The sequence below is a fragment of the Aethalodelphis obliquidens genome, unplaced genomic scaffold (assembly GCF_003676395.1).
Source record: "Aethalodelphis obliquidens isolate GAN/ISIS:26980383/991018 unplaced genomic scaffold, ASM367639v1 scaffold7, whole genome shotgun sequence".
In the NCBI taxonomy this organism is placed as follows: Eukaryota; Metazoa; Chordata; class Mammalia; order Artiodactyla; family Delphinidae; genus Aethalodelphis; species Aethalodelphis obliquidens.
This window is the reverse complement of record NW_020837951.1, coordinates 34,235,857-34,253,869: the sequence shown is the minus strand read 5'-3', so window position 1 is coordinate 34,253,869 and position 18,013 is coordinate 34,235,857. Positions and strand designations below refer to the sequence as shown.

Genomic DNA, 18,013 nt, shown 5'->3' with positions numbered 1-18,013 from the left:
TGAGGGGGAAATTGAAATGGATTACACAGGGTTGTCTCCATGTTCAAAGAGGCCATGTCTGGAGCATGGTAGCCACTTAGAAATGGTTCCTTATTACTGTGCCTGAAACTGTGCTGAACTGAAGCATTTTAGAACAAGAGTCTGGGCTTTTCTCCCACTTTAACATGGCCGTCTTCCTAACTCCCCTGGGCAGTCAGTGACGATTCAGTAGTGACTCTTCCTTAATGGTGTGAAGAGAGCAATTGTAGAATTGTGACGGAAGTAACCAGGAGAATCCAAGAATTTAAAATATGCATTTGAAGCCTGGGCAGTGGAGCCAGGAAGCACCTGGCAGATGAGCAGTCACAGAAGAGATGGCATCTCCATGTGCCTGAAGGAGGAGAGCTTTACACTTCTTTTCTCTGAATGACGTGGCATGGATGTACCGAGAACTGCTTCTTCTGGGAAGGAGAGGGCCTGCTTTCAGAGGAAACACATGGACAGTGTTTCTTTGTTTGCAGGTGTCCAGTGAGAGAGTTATGTTGTACCGATCCTCATATTTCTCTGTCTTTTTCGTTTTTCCTTCATCATTTTCAATTTTGAAAACAAGCATTTGTGGGGCCTCCCCTGTCTCCCAGGCGTCATGGCGAATCAGGCCTAGTCCTGGCTTCCAAGCTACCGTGATCTAATAGGGGGACTGGGACCTGGGCACAATTAACTGGGATGTGACCGTCTGCTCCACTTTCCAGTTGGCACTCGGTGGAGAGCATGCGCCCTCTAATTGCTCATGCTCGTTGAGGGCTTGCTGTGTGTCAGGCACCCTCCTGAGCATTTTATATTAGCTCATTTCAACCTCATCTGTCATGAAGTAGGTGTAGCTTGTCTCAGATAAAACCGAGGATCAGAGGGGTTAACAACATAACGTGGCCAAAATTACAGCTGGTAAGTGGTGGAGTTGGCCCCGAAGTCCACACTCTGTACCACTGCCCCAGGCTGCTTCTCCACAAATATGTGCTAAATGGACGAATAAAGGCGGCCTCAATATGTGCTATAAAAGAGATGTAGGCCAAGCCAAGAGAAGTAAGGTTACACCATGGCGATCAGAACACTACGCCAGATACTATACTTGAGGTGGGACTTAATGAACGAAAAACCATGGCGATAAGCAGGTGGGAGGCGCCGTTCTAGGCAGGAGTAAAGGGATCAAGGTGAGCGAACACAGATGGCCTGAATTGTCGGTTATGGTGCCTATTCACTGCCTCCAGGACCCCCTCCCACTCCGTCAGAGCTGATTAGACCAGGGGTGTTATGGACTGAATTGTGTCCCCTCCCAAATTCATATGTTGAAGCCCTAACCTCCAGTACCTTAGAATGTGACTTTATCGGGAGACGGGACCTTTAAGAGGTAATTAAGTTACAACAAGGCCATTGGGGCAGCCTGATGCAATCTGACTGGTGTCCTTATAAGAAGAGACTAGGACATAGAGATGCTAGGGTGCAGGTGCACAGAGGAAAGACCACGTGAGGACACAGCGAGAGGGCAGCCGTCTGTAAGCCAAGGAGAGGCCTCAGGAGAAACCACACTTGCAGACACCTTGATCTTGGACTTCCAGCTTCTGGAACTGTGAGAACATAAAGTTCTGGTTTAAACCACCCAGTACATGGTATTTTGTTATGGGGGTCCTAGCAAACTTATATAGGACTGAGCCAGAGACAGGAAGGCATAGACTGGCTGTGACCACCTGGGAAAAAGATGAACTGGGGCAGATCTTTTCTCTTAGCAGTTAGAACTGGGGAACTCTGGGAAGGAGCCAGTGGACTTTGGGGGTAGAGGTTGAAAGGATACTATGAACTAAAGTCAGGATGGTGGTGAGTTAAAACCCCAAGAGAGCAGAAACCCTAAGGAAGCAAAGGGGCTGAGTCAGAGAGAGGAAAGATTGAAGAAAAAGGCCAAAAAAGGAGAGAGACAAGAGAAAGACCACTTGGCCACAGAGGGGAGGAACCTTTCCCAAGAGTGGCTTCAGTCTCCAACACCTTCCCTGGTTGGGCCCCAGCCCTTGCAGGGGAGGAATTGGAAACCCCTTTAACTCCAGGCAACTCGAGTGGATCTCTGTTCCTTGTTCCCTAAAGAGCCAGAGTAACATGAAAGGCCATGTTTAGGGATGGATAAGCAACTTTGAAAAAAATATAGATGGAAACCAGTGGAGATGAGGCTGGAAAAGAGGGTTGAAGCAACTTCTTGGAGGGTTTGGAAAGCCAGGGTTGGGAGAGCAGACCATGGAGGATGTTTGGCAAGTCTGAGCTGTGCTTTAGGGAGATGCTTGTCTGCACTAAGCATGGAGACTGGGGGCTGCAGGCCTGTTAGAGAGCACTAGTGTTGGTCCAGGCAGGAGGTGGTGAGGGCTGCAACTGCAGCAGTAGCAATGTGAATGGAAAGGAAGTTGTATTGGTTAGGATAAGGACTAGCTGCTCTAACAAACAAACTCCAAAGCATATAATGGCTCTTACGTAATAGAAGATTATTCCTTATTTGTGTAAACTCTCAAATGGCTATTCCTAGTCTCCGCAAGTGTTGATTCAGGGACCCAGGCTCTTTCCATGTTGTGGCTCCACCATTCAGAACACCACCTTCAGGCTGGCAGAAGGGAAAAGAGGAATGAGCCCTCTGACATCCAAGGGATGGATAAGAGCCGCCAGGTGGCAGAACGAATGAGGCGAGAGAAGGGGAGGAGCCACAGACAACTCATGGGCGATAGGAGTGTGATGCTGCCACTACCTGGCCTGGCAGCTGATGGATGCGGTGAATCAACAGACGAGAGCACCTGGGGTCTAGTTCCCATTTGGCTCGGGATGATCGTTTGGGAGCAGGGTGGCCATGTAGAATCTATGGGCCATTCTGGTAACTGGGAAATCTTAACACACTTCTCAGCAGCAAGAGTCATGCTCTGCCCTGATCAGGACTTGACCATTCCTTAGCTTCCTGCATCTCTCTGGGTGTTATTTGGTTCTCGGTCCCACTGATGAGTGTTTAGTTCTTGTTCTGTGTCTCAAGGTCAGACTCCTGAAAGAGGTGACCTGTTGGACAGAATGTCCATCACAGATGGCAGATTGATATGGTTTATGACTGGCTGCCCTTGGGTCAGGCACTCAGCTTTGGCCCAGTGAGCAGCGCTCTGGGGCACAGAATTGCATGGCACCAGCATGGACGCTCACACCCTTGGCACAGCTCTGTGGACGTGGCAGGCTTTCTCAGGCTAGTCCTCTTAGTGTACTTCCCTTCCTTAAGCCTCCGTCTTCTCATCCTTAAAATCAAGAACTTGGACCACATGATGCTCACAAGTCCTCCACGTTCTGTGCTGTGTTAGCTATAGGGCAACACCAGCTGCTGTAACAAACAAGCTGGCACTCCACTGGCTTATTACAGCAGACCTTTATTTCTTGCTTATGGACAGTTGGTGTAGAGGACAGCTTCCTCTACATGGTGATTCAGGGACTCAGGCTCCTTCCCATCCCATTCCTTTAGGGCCTTTGAGTCCTAAACCAGCAGGTGCGGGAAGGAGAGGGTAGAAAAAACACACTTGCTTCTTAACTGTCTTAGCCCAGAAGTACCACACATCACTTCTGCTCACATCCCATTGGTAGCCTTGATCCTGTGTTTATTCCTAGACTCCTGGGTGGGCTGGGGAGTATGCCCCCTGGCTGGGCAGGTACTTGCCAGCAACAGCTTCACTTTATGGCAAGGGAGCAGGAATTCCTTGTGGACAGCTAGCCCCGGTTCTGCCACATGGGTGGGGTTCAGTTTTGAACTTGTCTCCAGCCACTTCTCCCAGCAAATTGTCCTGTTTCCAAGGAGAATCTTGAAGCCAGTGGTGCTAGTTTCCTAGTTTATTGCCTTGAGGCAGAGTCCTACTTTATTGCCTGTAATAATTCTTACAGCTAGCTGAAGAGGCCTCAACTCCTGGGCAAAGCTCCATTAGCTCAAGGAGCCAGTGCCCACAGCCAGTGAGAGGCAGCAAGAGTCTTGGAGAGAGGAACTAGGAGGGCAGTTCCTGCTTTTGCATGAGAAAGCATGGGAAGGGCGGTAGAGCAGAAGAGTAGCCAGTAGTGTTCCCAAACAAGGAAGGAGGCCACCCACTTGCTGTCATTTCTCTGGTAAATATTTGACTGGATGTTTGCCTTTCGCTGAGGTTTTATTTTTGGGTTCTGGGCAGAACGTCAGAACATCAGAAGCAGTCATCACCAAGAGGCAAGAGAAGCCCAAAGAACCGCCCAGAGAAGCAGATTGCTCACCAGAGCTGCAGGCAGTGCTTTTCCACCAAGATGCTTTCCTCAAACGCAAGGTGAGTTATCAGGGTCAGGCTTGAGACAAGTCATGCTGGACAACTGTATGTTCCTGGCAACTGTATTCTTCTTTTTTTATTGGCCATGCCCTGACCAGGGATTGAACCTGGGCCCCTGCCAGTGACAGCACCAAGTCCTAACCACTGTACCGCCAGGGAGTTCCCCCTTTTTTTTAAATAAAAAAATTTTAATTGATGTATAGTTGAGGTACAGTATTAGTTACAGGTGTACAATGATTCACAGTTTTTAAGTGAATACCCTCCAAATCCATCCATGTTGTTGCAAATGGCAAAATTTTGTTCTTTTTATGGCTGAATAGTATTCTGTTGTACATATGTTCCACATCTTCTTTATCCATTCATCTGTTGACGGACACTTAGGTTGCTTCTGTATCTTAGCTATTATGAATAGTGCTGCTATGAACATTAGGGTGCATGTATCTTTTCAAATAAGTGTTTTTGTTATTTTCTGATATATACCCAGGAGTGGAATTGCTGGGTCACATGGTAGTTCTATTTTTAGTTTTTTGCGAAACCTGGCAACTGTCTTCTTTGCTATGGTGATTCATGGAACCGGGAGGAGGGCATGGTTTACCTAATTTGTAGGCAGCTGGCACGATGGGTCGGTGAATAGATTTCTGTTCATCTTCAGTTTAGAGCCACAGAGTGGAGAGGGAAGAGCGCAGATATGGTGTTAGCAGACCTGGGCTTGAGTCCTGGCTCTGTAGTTTCTAGCAGATCTTAAAGCCTTGGTTTCCTCATCTATTAATCAGGTGTAATAACCCCTGTCCTACCTAACCCACAGCTTTGTGAAGATCATCTGAGAAAAGAGTGTGAAAGGACTTTGAGAGCTGTACAGTCCCATCTAGAAGCGTTCTCACTCAAACATATAAACTTAAACACTTCATTTTAAATGATCCCAGAACTAAAAAGGCTGCTCAAAAATAGAACAAAAATTAGAGCCATCACTTTCTGGTGTCATAGTGTTCTCTGTTTAGATTGTCAAAGGATGTTATTGTGGGGATGGAAAAATAATTTTCCCTTCTAGGGAAAGACCCCTTCTAGGTTCTTGACTGAGACCCCCCTGGAATAAGAAGATTAACAGGAGAAAAACAAACAAATTTAATAATATGTATGCCTCCTGTATACATGGGAGATACCCAGGAAAATAGAGTAACTCCCCCAAATGGCTGAAGCTGTCACCCTAAATACCATCTTCAGCTAAAGGCAAAAGAAAATGTTGGGGTTGAGGAGTTAGTTATAGGAGGTTATCAGGAAAAGCACAGTAAACAAGGGTAAGGTCATTATGCAGATTTAAATAATTGTTTTCTACATTGATAAGAGTTTCTAGAGATAAGGTCATCTTACCTTGTCTACCTTATCTACCATTCCTGGTACAGTGAGGAAGACACCCTTACAAACAAGAGATTTCCCCCATACATGTACATGTCTCCTACAAAAGCTCCAGTTTTAGAGCTTCCCCTATGTCTGCAGTTTCTTAAAAATAACCATGTTAAAATAATCCTTTTGCTGAAGAGGCATATCTTGGGGTGACAAATTCTTCCCCCCTTCATCCCACCTTTGAAACTTCAAACAAGTTTCACAGTCCAGAAGCTGACTTGACAAATTGCTCCATATCTCATTGAACCTGTCTCAGTAGTGAGAATAGGTCAGCTTAGTTAAACAGTTGTGTCTCATTTCAGGAGGTGGTCTTGCAGGTGTGCTCCCAGAGTTAGGCCTAGATAGTGCCAGTGGTCAGGTATTTATTAAGAGGCATTTCTATGGAAACGGAAGAAAACCAAAGCTTAATGGTTGGAGAAGACTCTAAACCACTTTCTGAGCCCAGGAGGCAGCCAGTCAAGAAGATTTTCTCTATGTTAGGGTTGAACCATCTTTTGCAGTTTGAGTGTCTCTGATGATGTCATCAGGTGTTCAGTTACACTTTCTGAGTGGCCCACAAAGCAACAGGCACGAGCGATGTCTAAATATGAGCTGTTATGGTGATTTCTCTGAAGTGTATATCAAGCCATTCACATTCAGTTTGCAGGGTTTCAGGGAAAAGGGCAGCTTTTGTTTTTAGTGATTCCAAGTCAAAAAGGTGGGAGAAAATTGGAAACATTCGTTTGGAGATTTGTAGCCGGATATTTGAGGAAACTAGAATTCAGGATCCAGTCCAGTTTACGGGTAGAGAACAAAACCCCAGAGACAATTAACAGAACTAGAATCTTATCTACAAGTGTGTATTATAGTTTCTACTGAAACATAATTTTTCTAAAATCACCCTTATTTCTATCCAAGATAGCCAAATGAAGACTAATTTGTTCACAAAATAGGTCTAGTTTCAATAAACTTGTCCCGATTATTTGTGCAAGCGCAGCAAGAATAGCAGTTGACCATGTAGGGTCTTTTAAATATTCTTTGCTGGCTTTTCATAAGGAATTTCAGATTGAACTTTTTTGTTGTTTGTTTGTTTGTCTTTGCAGTACGCGGGCCTCTCACTGTTGTGGCCTCTCCCATTGCGGAGCAAGGGCTCCGGATGCGCAGGCCCAGCGGCTATGGCTCATGGGCCCAGCCGCTCCGTGGCATGTGGGATCTTCCCGGACTGGGGCACAAGCCCGTGTCCCCTGCATCGACAGGCGGACTCTCAACCACTGTGCTACCAGGGAAGCCCCAGACTGAACTTTTAAAAGCATCTAGAGGAAAAAAAAAAAAAAGCATCTAGAGGTCAGGAAGCCAAGCCAAAGACTTTCCATCAGACTTTGCCTTAATGCTTATAGATCTGAGTTGGTTCCTCTCTTCTTGAGGTCCCCCAAGTATCCTGTACCTGCCAGGAAGGGACTTTCCTTACTAACCTGGTAAGACTGTCAGGAACCCTGAAAGCAAGGTACCAGGCTGTTTTTCCAAGGGGATTTATTGACTCTGTAAACTCAGCCTTAATTATTTAAAACTGTCTTGTCATATCTGATTCTATGAATCTTCTCAAATCTGACATTCCAACCAAAGCTTTGATAATATAACAAATGTTTCCAATTGTGTCCTGTTACAAGAAGAATAGATTCTTATTAACTTATGCAAATAAACATTTTGTCATAAAGAACATTCACTAAGCTTCCAAATTCTGAAGGGATCAGGTAGGGAGAAAAAGTAATTGTTTCATCCTTATTCACAAAGGTACACTTTATCAGATTGCTCTAAGTCATAGGTAGCTTAAGAGAAAAAGTTTCCTTAATATTAAAGAACTTAATCTGGAAAAACAAAACATTAAGGAACCAACAACCAACTTTTTTTCAGACAAAAAGTCATAAAATTATAATCATCATCAGTTCGTTCAGTCCGTTATTAATTCTTGTTCTGCTTAAATCCAGTTTTTTCATCAGTTCTGGAGATTCTTACTCAGTTCAGTTTTATGATCTTTAAGTTATCAGAAATCTGTGCTTGCCAGAGTCCTTTCCATGAATCTCCTTGAAGATGAAGCACACTTGCAAACACTTCTGCAAAAGCATCAGAGTAAAACAATAACTTCTGTAAATGGCAAAGACTTAAAAGTGGCCATGGTTAAAGATCTGATTAGAGTTCATTACAATGCGATTGACAAAGAAATTTGGTTATCTCTGTAACAGACAACATTCTAGTTATTATTAAGGTAATTACTAGAATTATGACTGATTAACATTATACCAGACATATCAGAATTTTAGGAATTTCATACAATTTCTGGAATGCTTATATACCTATACAAATACAACTTAAAGAAGGCTTAGTATTATGTCTTATTTGACAGTGCTTCCCATATAATTTAACATATCAATAAGCCTCTATCTCTCTGTCTTTAAGGAGAAGAAATCTTTTGAGATGTTCCAGGGGCCCTCTGGAAAATCCCCAAATTACTTCCATGTCAAAAAGACTTTAGTTAGAGTTTGATTTGGCAAAGTTTGTCAAAAATATCAAGAAGTTTGGACACTTGACTAACTAAGAATCACACTATGAAACAATACATGGTTGTCTATTTAACCAAAGTGACAATAAAAGATTTTAAAGGGAAATAGAGATTGTTATACAGTTGTGAGCAAAACTTATCTCTTAATATTGAGATGATTCAGTTCTCTTAAATAATCAAAGACCTGATTAAGACAACATGAAGCACAGGAAATTATTTTCATAAAACACCAAATCTTTGCTTTCTAGGCAGATTACTTAAGAGGTAAAGAAAAACCTTTCACAACTTCTTATCAGGAGAAGACCAATAGTCCAATAGAACTTTGTCCTTTTAACAGATGAAAGAAAATCAAGTTCCAGTTTTATATAAGTACACTATTAAGACTTATTTTAAATACCCTTATAATAACAATTCAGTTTCAGCCAGCTTGATTACACAACGTAAAATTCTCTTTCTCTCCCCCTTCAACTTTCTATATACATTTAGTTTATCCTTTATTTTCCACCTTCCCATTCTGAAATAACCAGCTTTACTTTAGGACAAAATCACTTTCATTTCCTTCAACAGAAATGCATCTCCATACATCATATCTTTTCTTAGGTAAAAATATATCTTACTTTTCTTGCATACAGAGTTGTTTCCCATATTATTTCTGGTAGCTTTAATTACATATATTAATTAGAATTCTTAACCCTTAGCAACCTTAACTTCTGGTGAAAACTAAGAAGTGAGGAATTGTGAATTCTTATACCAGAATTCCGTAGACTGGCAAATTTATGAATACATTTCATAATTTTGAAGCATACACTTTTTCATAGTACAATCTTTCAATGTGGCACAAAATACATTTACTAATAAACCCAAATATCTTTAGTTTCTCTGTAATAAGAAGAGTCAGTAAACCTGTGTTCAGTAATTAATGTTTCACTGTTTCATCTTATTTGGAAATGACCTAGATATTCAATGAGATTCCATTATTTAACTTAGCTTAGCAAAACTTTAAGGTTTCAAGTTACCAAAAAGATTTTGGTAGCTATTTTTAATTAGAATACCATACACATATTTATTGCTGAAAAGTTCACCTGAAAACTCTTATCCCATTTACCTCTATCTACATCACTTCTTCCCAACAATTATGTTTAGACTATTCACAAAAACCTAATGAGACATTAGACAAAGTCAGCCATCATCCCAAGCTATTTTCCTTGCTGACCAGTTTTGCAACAGAGATAACGTTATCTATGTATTTATGAGAGTTTTAGAATACCCAATCCTTACAAACACGTGTCCTTCAACCCACATAAATAGAGCTCTTTATACATTAATTTCGACAATACCATGTGGAGGTAGAGAGATATCACATCTCTACAACGTACATGTATAAACATACATAAACATACAGACAGATGCAAACAAGACCTTATAACTGTTGTTCTAAAATTTTAGCCATGAGACACATACAATAATACAAAACTCACTAGCTTATAAAAGAACAGTTGGATTCAAACTTTGTTTTGGCAGTTGTCACCTGCTCAGATGGCTAAAGCTTTTTACTAAGATTTGTGGGAGGACATTTAAGATTTTTCATTAGTCTGATTTCCACATAGTTCCTTCTCTTCTGCTTCTGATGAGAAACTTCTCCCTAAAGTTTGCTTTTCAAAGAATGGTTCTTAGGTCCCAGAGAAGATGAATGTAGAAAATCTACATCAAGAGGGCACAGAGAAAGTACTCAAGTTTTCTCCAAGGAGTTTTGGGGTATATTTGCCTATTATTAGAGGTCTAGAGTAATTACTATTTAAAATTGTCCTTCTTTTTCTTAAGTGCAGTACAACTCTGTTTCTGAAATCCCAATATCTACGAGCATTTTAAGATGAAAAGGGGAGATTTGGGCATTGATAAGGCTAGGTGGACTTTGAATTGTTTCTAGAGCCACATTTCTGGTTTTGTAGAGATTTGCAAGACAAAGACAATTGTTTTCTATTTCAGAGAATTGGGTTGTAACCTGAATATCAAGAGACTGACCCACCCATCCAACTAAATTTGCTGCTTTGTATAAGGGTGATTTCCTACTGAGATGGAGATCAAAAGATTTCTACATTAGAGAGCTTCAGGGTTTAATAGACTGAAAAAGCCTGTCTAAGGTGTTTTAAACAAAGGCCTTATTTCTGAGTGCATATTCAACCTTGGACCAATTCACCTTAGGGGGGAAAGCCTCTTCAGTTGCTCTATCAGCCTCTGAATATCAACCTCTACTGAACCATTTCTGAGTCATTTGTAGGAGGGCCTGGGAGAGATTCTGGCTGTCTGATTCCTCTGTGAGGGTTTTTTTTCCCAGGGGCCCGCCTGGCTTGTCTGCTAACTTGTCTGCTAACTAATAATCATGCGTGGGAAGAATACCCCTTAACAGCCAATCTAGGTCTCTGTGAGTGGGGTTGTGAATGGTCACTGATCTTTCCAACTCCTCTCTTAGTTTGGTAGGATCTTCTGAAAGTAGAGGTAAAAGGGCTTTGTAATTGAAAAGATCTGTGTTTACGTCACCTCTCTAAAGCTTTATCCTTGAAGTTGGAATAATAGTCCATGCTGCATAGGTTGTAAAAAGACTGAGATAATAACTGTAAAGACCATACATAGCCCAATGTCCAGCATGTGATAAACCTTCAATGAACGATAGCTATTATTATTGTTATTTTACTAAGTGAAAAGAAATGAAACTGAATGTTGCTTTATTGGACAGTTAAGAATGGTAGGGAGCAGAAAATGGGCTTTTGTCTTCTTCAGTCACCAATTTTTTGCATGGTAACTCTGTCTGAAGTTGTCAGATAGGCGTGAAAACATTCCCATATACTCCCTCCGAAAGGAGGGTACCTACCAGGTGCAGACCATTCCTCTCAGTACAGCAAGCTCAAAATAAATGGGCAAGGTCAAGGCAAAGGAAAATAAACAGAGATCTGGACACACAGAAGAGAAAACAGAGAGGCCCTGGGAGAAGATGGAATAAAGACAGGCCAGACACAAAAGGTCAATCAATAGCTCATCTTAACATTAGCACCCGTGGGGACTTCCCTGGCGGTCCAGTGGTTAAGACTCCACCCTTCCAATACAGGGGGCGCGGGTTGGATCCCTGGTCCGGGAACTGAGATCCCCCATGCCGAGCGGTGCAAAAAAAAAAAAAAAAAAAAAAAATTAACACTTGTATTTGAGTCCCACCGTGGACAAGTGACAGGCTCCCTCTGACCCGTGCTCTCTGATGATCCAGTGAGACCTTGGGATGAGAGTGCTTTATAAACTGTAAAGCACTGTTATTTCCCGCAGTGCCCTGCTCAGAACAGGGGAAGATCTTGCAGCCCCTCTGCCCTGGGGGAGAGCTCTGTTCCCAACTTGATTGAGCTGATTCTGTCTCTCTGAGTCAGTTAACCAGGTGGTGGTGGAGCCAAGGCACCCAGCCAGGGTGTCCAGCTCTTTGGTACTGTGGCTCCTGTGTCTCTCCGTAACGCCAGTGTCTGCCCCCCCCTGCCCCGGGAGGGGCCCCAGGGTCTGCGGGGGGCCGGGCTGCTGCTTGGAATCCTCCACTCCCACCTCATGGAATAGCGTCTGTGGGAGGGAGTTGTAGGGAAGGTGGAAGCAGGCCTGAGAACCAGCAAGCATGGTGCTTCCCAGTTAACAAAGCACCATTCATACCCATTCTCTAATGATCTAGGGAAGTAGATCACATCCATTCTACAGATGAAGCAACCAAGGCTTCAGGAGGAGAAATGATTTACCCCAGGTCGCAAGGTCTCTGACTCCAAATCCCAGGCTTTTCCTCTGGGCAGATCTGAGGACCCACATGGGCATGAAAACCCACCTATACACACTGTCTGGTGGAGGTTACCAACCAGAGCCGAGAATTCCTACCTGTAAAGCAAGGTCCAAATGGATGGGAGTAGTCAAGGCAAAGAAGCAGAAAACAGATTTGGACACACAGAGAAGACAGAGGCCCTGGGGGAAAAATGGAATCAAAAAAGGGTATCAATGTGTGTTTTATTATGGAACTTCCCCTGATTCTCAGAGTCACTGAAAGTGACAGACAGGGACAAACCAATAGGCAATAAGAGAGAGAAGCACAGAAAGACACATGGAACTTTCTGGGAAGGGTGTCAGAGGCAAGCCTGTGGGGGATGGAGGAGCTGGGAGGAAAACAGAAGGGACGGTCAGCAAGGTGGCAGCCTGTGTGGGTTTTGTGATAGTCGTGGACTTTATTTTATTTTAAAAATTTAAACTTTTTATTATGGATGTGTACATATTTATACAAGAGAAGAGAGAATAATATAAAGAACCCCCTATTCCCATCACCCAACTCCAACAATTGTCAACACATGGGCAGTCCCCTGGACACCCCTGCCCACTCCCCCTCCTCAGACAGCCTATCATTTCCTCATGGATTTCATCTTGAGAGGGAGTTTGCTTTCCCCCACACCATTCTTAAAGTTGTGTGTACACCAATGACCTGCACACACATCCACTCTCAAACCTTCACAAGCCCCCGCAATTCTCATGTGTTTGTGCCGAAAGAACTCACACTGCCCTGCCCATAGGAACAGAAAAATTCATTCAAGAGTCACGGAGGATGACAGCTATCAGTTACTTATGTGGTCATCCACGTTGCCAGGGTTCAAGTCCTGGCTCCACTGCTCACTGGCTGGGTGAGCTTGGACGAGTTTCCTCATTTTCTGGAGCCTCAGTTTTCTCATCTGTGAAATGGGGTGATGATAGTACCTCTCACAGGCCTGTTGTGAAGCTGAAATTAGTTAATAAAAGCATAACCCTTAAGGTATGGCTTGGTGCACAGTAGGCCCTTGAGAAACATTAGCTTTCCATCCATCCATTTAGGAAACGTTAGTGGGCACCTGCTGTTGCCACGTTGGGCCAGGAGCTGTGCACATGAGAAGAATGAGGAAGGTCCCTGCCCCCTAGTATCTCCCCATCCAGTGGGGGACACAGACGCAAGAAAAGACTTTTCCACACAGTGGGCTGGCTGCTGTGACTGTGGGCTGAGTCCCAAGCAGTCCAACCTTCTCAATTTACAAGTGACCAAACAGACCACGGGCCCCCCTGAGCCCAAGGAGCCGCAGCACTTAGCAGCAGAGCTGGGTGGCCTCGGAATGGTTTTTCCCGGCCAGCCACCTTTATGTGAGAGCCTCAGGGGAAGCTGGTGGCTCTGGAGGACAGCGGGGCCAGTCTGGGCAAGGGTGCTCTGGGCCCCCCTGCCTGCAGTGTGGAGCAGGACACTGGTCACAGGGCCAGGTATGTGCAGCACTCTGGCTACTGGTTAACCAGGTGAAGGACTTCAGTCCACTGTGTGGTCAGGGGCCCAGGGCAGGGGAGTCCCGGATACCCCCTCACCTAGCAGGAGGCCAGGGATGCCAGGCCAGCTGCCCATGACGTGCACTGGATTGGGGCTGGGGAGGCGCTCAGTCTGGAGACGGCTGACCCCAGATGCTCCAGGGACAGAGGAGCAGATGGGGTCTGCCATCTGAGGAGGTAGAAACAGCCAGTGAGAGTCCCCTTTCAACCCAATGAAAGAAAATCCTTTTCTTTGGTCCAAAAGCAGGGAATGGATGGGAAAGTTCAATACTGACTGAGCACTGGACTCTCATTGTATCTAATCCTCACGGCAGCCTGTAAGGGAGTATTAGATCCATTTTCAGGATGAGAAGAGTAAGGCCCAGAGAGGGGCAGGGCCCCTCTACGGGCACACAGCTAATGATTGCTGGAGTGGGGCTCACTCCCAGGTCCAGCACTTTTCCCTCTGGGCCCCCTTACTCGATGAGATGGAAGGGGCGACTTGGAGGATTCCCACCACTGGAGGTGCCCAGATGAGGCTTCGTGGCTGCCCATGTGTGGGGGGCTGGAGGCAGGTCCTGGGGGCATTCAAACCACCGTGGCCTTGGGTTCCAGAGCCTTTGAGTGACCAGGCAGGAGTCTGTGAGTCCGTGGCCAAGGGTGGACTGGAGTGTCTCACATCACGGATGTGGACAGGGTGCAGCTCAGCCGTGTGCTTGCCCAGCACGCAGAGTACACAGACGTTTCCCTCTCTCCCGCCCACCTTCCTCCCCTTCCTTCTCCCCTCTTCACTCATTCATTCAGCACTTGCTTGGATTTGTTATGTACCTTGTCCCTAGTCAGAAGCTGGGGGTGGGGTGGGGGATGGTAGTCGTTCAAAGTGGAATGAAGCATGTTTCTTGCTTATGAAAAGCCCAGTCTGAAAGTGAGAGATTAAGCATGAAAAATGCACCTGTAGCAGGAAGCAGACGTGATGAGCACCAGAGAGCACCGCAGGCTAAGTCTGGGGGAGGGTAGAGTGTCCTTTCCAGGTGACTCCGGCCTCAGGGGGATGAACAAAGAGGCTGGTGCAACAGTTCCAGACAAGTGATAGGGCCTGAGCTAAAGAGTTTGCAAATGACCTTACCTGCTGTCTATCCATCAGAACAAGGCCTGGTATTCGGGAACCCTGCAGTGCAAAGACCAATACTTGCTGAAGGTGTCAGGAGTCAGAGGCCTTCAGGGGTGCACAGCCCCTACCCTAGCAGTCACCTCATAGTCAAGTCTTTTTTTTCCAAACAGCTGGTTGACACCCATTCGCAGGTTGTAAAATTAATTTCGTGTTTACGGCCAGCATTTTACAAAATGGGATGGAAAAGAACAAAATGAATAGAATTGAATTGAATTAAAGTTACCAGAGATCATATTAATGGTATTGTTTTATGAAAATTTGTTTTGCACACATGTATCCGAACTGGGTCATGGCTATAATGTATATTTGACTTGTAGTCAAAAAACTTAAAAACACTGATCTGGTCCGACCCCCTCATTTTGCAGAGCTTTGGGAGAAGAGGGTAGGGTGGGGCACTGGCCCGCTCCTGTGTTCTCTCTACTAAACTTGTCTTTCTCCTAAAGCATAGTTTATATTGACATAGGTCTCCAAACTCAGCCATCCTCATTATTCCTGACCACTCCCAGAACCAGTGTCCCATCTGCCCAGTGGTGTGCCAGGAAATGTGTAGTAACTGGCTCCCTGAAAAAAGTATGCATATACGTACATAAGTTTAATATAAATTGTACTGTTAGAATAGATTATCACACAAAATTTACAAATAATAAAATATACAATGATCTTTCTTGCAGATTGCACAGAGCCAATTAAATCTCAAAGAATGCTTTCATTGATTTTTGCCAAATTCTTGTGTCTGTAGCCAACCTGCCATTGACCCGTGAGGTTATTTTCCACATGAATGTTGGTTGATACTTTTATTGACATTAATGAGTAACACAAATGTGAAACAATGGAGACAAGGTATATATAAGTCAGAACTTCACTCATTTGTCAATGTCAGTTGCCAGAAACTATTTTTTCGATGAATGGGATAAGAGTTTTAAATTCTAGAAGAATATTTCCTCTTTTTCTTTTTTCTTTTGCTATTCACAATGTAATGGCTACAAACATATGTTTAAATTTAATCTGCCTTGTTAACATTTTCTCTGTCACTTTCTAGACAGTCTGCAGAACAGTAAATCAAAGCCTGATTTGTAGTGTTCACCCATTTCCCTGGTATAAATTCTCCCAGCATGGCTAATTTCAAGCTAACAACATGATGTTGCTGACATGGAGATGTGAAGAGAGGCACGGTAGTGGCACAGACCATAACATAGAGTTTTCATGGTGCAGGTATAACAGATGTAAATAACCTCTAGAGAATAAATCATAACAAAACGTAGCAAAATAATTAGGAAGTGATGGGTTTTGAGGCTTTACTACCTTCCTTTTAAATAACTTATTTAATTATACATTTATATAATTTAATTTTTACCAATGGTGGTGTTTAACAACCGGCTTGCAAAATTCCTGATAATGTGACAGTTCCAAGCTGGTACAAGCCAGCCTGAGCACACTATTACATCTACCTCCGACCCCAAGGCAGGACTGTGGGGAGGCTGTGTGTTAGAGGATTGATGGGATTCACAAAGGCAGGCCAGGGCTGGCCCAGAGTCCGACACCCCAGCACACAGGCTACTGCATTGCTGGAGGCATCACATGGACGGGCACGTGTGCGCGCACACGCGCACACACACACACACACACACACACACACACACACACTGCACATACCTCTCCCTCCTTCCCAACCCTTCTCTGCACTCAGAAGTGGGAACCAGGTCAGGGTCCCGCTCACTGAGCCCCTTGAGCTGGACCTGGAGTAGTCCTGGGCTTCGTGATGTTTTCTGCCCACTGGCCCTCTCTGGGCCTCAGCTTCCTGAGGGAAGTTCCCTTGGAATTTAACAGACATGCCCTTATCCTGTCTGTGCCAGGTGCTGGGCTGGACTTGGGATCAGAGATGAGTCAGCCATAGCCCGGAAGGTCAGAGAATGCTAGGAGCTCCAAGGGGCCACATGAGCCAGCAGCGGGGGCTGGGAGGATGGTGACATGCAGGGGTGCCTGGCTCCCAGCCTCACCTCCTCCTGGGCAAGTTAGGTAACCTCTCCTGGCTTCAGTTCCTCATTATGAAAAGGAGGTAATACAATCTACCTCACAAGATTCTTGTAAAGATTAAATAAGGTAATATAAAATAGCAGGATTCCTAGGACATAGTGACACACAATAAAGTGACATTAATAAAAGTTATTATCATATGTTTAACTTATGACTATAATTTATTTTATTTATTTATTTTTGGCTGAGTTGGGTCTTCGTTGCTGTGCGCAGGCTTTCTCTGGTTGCGGTGAGCAGGGGCTACTCTTCATTGCAGTGGCTTCTTTTGTTGCGAAGCACGGGCTCTAGGAGCCTGGGTTTCAGGAGTTGTGGCACGCGGGCTCTGGAGCGCAGGCTTAGTTGCTCCGCAGCATGTGGGATCTTCCCAGACCAGGGCTCAAACCCGTGTCCCCTGCATTGGCAGGTGAATTCTTAACCACTGCGCCACCAGGGAAGCCCTAACTTGTGACTATAGAGTGATAATGTTAGGACCAAAGGAATCAGGGCTGCGGGAGCACAGAGACGCCCCACCAAGGCCATCAGGCAATCAGCGTGGGGTGTTGGGGAAAGGAGTTGGGAACGCAGACGACCCTTGCTCTAGATGCACCAGCTGTGTGTCCTTGCTTGTTTCACCCTCATAGCTTTTTATTTTCATATTTTTTAAATAATGAAAGATTTGTAATTTATACCCTATCACAGAACAAATCTTGCATGTTTTCACTTTATGCTGATTCCTGGGCAACTTCCCTTCAGATGGTGTTTTATTGCTTTGGCATAAAGTCCAGTCTTTTCCCTGTTTACAAAAGCAAGCCATTCATTCATTCGACATGTGTTTATTACTGTCTATTTTGTGTCAAGCACTGTTCTAAGCAGCTATCAAGCAATGCATCTGTGTACTACCCTTGGGAAATTCAAGAAAATCATTAAAAAAAAGTAGAATGAATGCAAATCTTACAACCCAGAGGTGACCACTCTTCACAACTTGGGATCATATTGTTTTATAATTTTTTTTTTTTCACTTAACAGTGTATCATAAACACAGTTCCAAGCTATCATCAGTGGAAATCGGATTTCCTACATTTGGGGGTACTGTTTGGCTGCTGCCCTGCAAAAGCTGTTTACCCCTCAACAGATCTGCCCCTCAAGCCCTGGACCCACTAGGAAGCAGTATGAGTCTCAGAGACCAAGAAGGGGCTCTCAGTGGCCTTCTAACTTGGATTGACTCCAGTGCCTGCTTCATCTATTCACTGC

The 18,013-nt window shown here is 44.4% G+C and overlaps 1 protein-coding gene across 5 annotated transcripts in view; it reads left to right on the top strand.

Moving 5' to 3' along the window:
• LOC113619929 (stimulated by retinoic acid gene 6 protein-like) overlaps positions 1-18,013 on the top strand; it is a 73,733-nt gene that overhangs the window by 4,430 nt on the left and 51,290 nt on the right. For 3 of the 5 annotated variants that reach the window (XR_003432592.1, XR_003432591.1, XM_027105442.1), the window contains exon 1: positions 4,211-4,319. Coding sequence is in view for 2 of the 5 variants with exons in the window: in XM_027105442.1 (XP_026961243.1) it covers positions 4,300-4,319 (20 nt within the window). In the remaining 3 variants the exon portion in view is untranslated. Of the gene's footprint in view, positions 1-4,190; positions 4,320-18,013 lie in introns of those variants that run through there. The other 2 variants (XM_027105443.1, XM_027105444.1) reach the window with 1 other exon arrangement.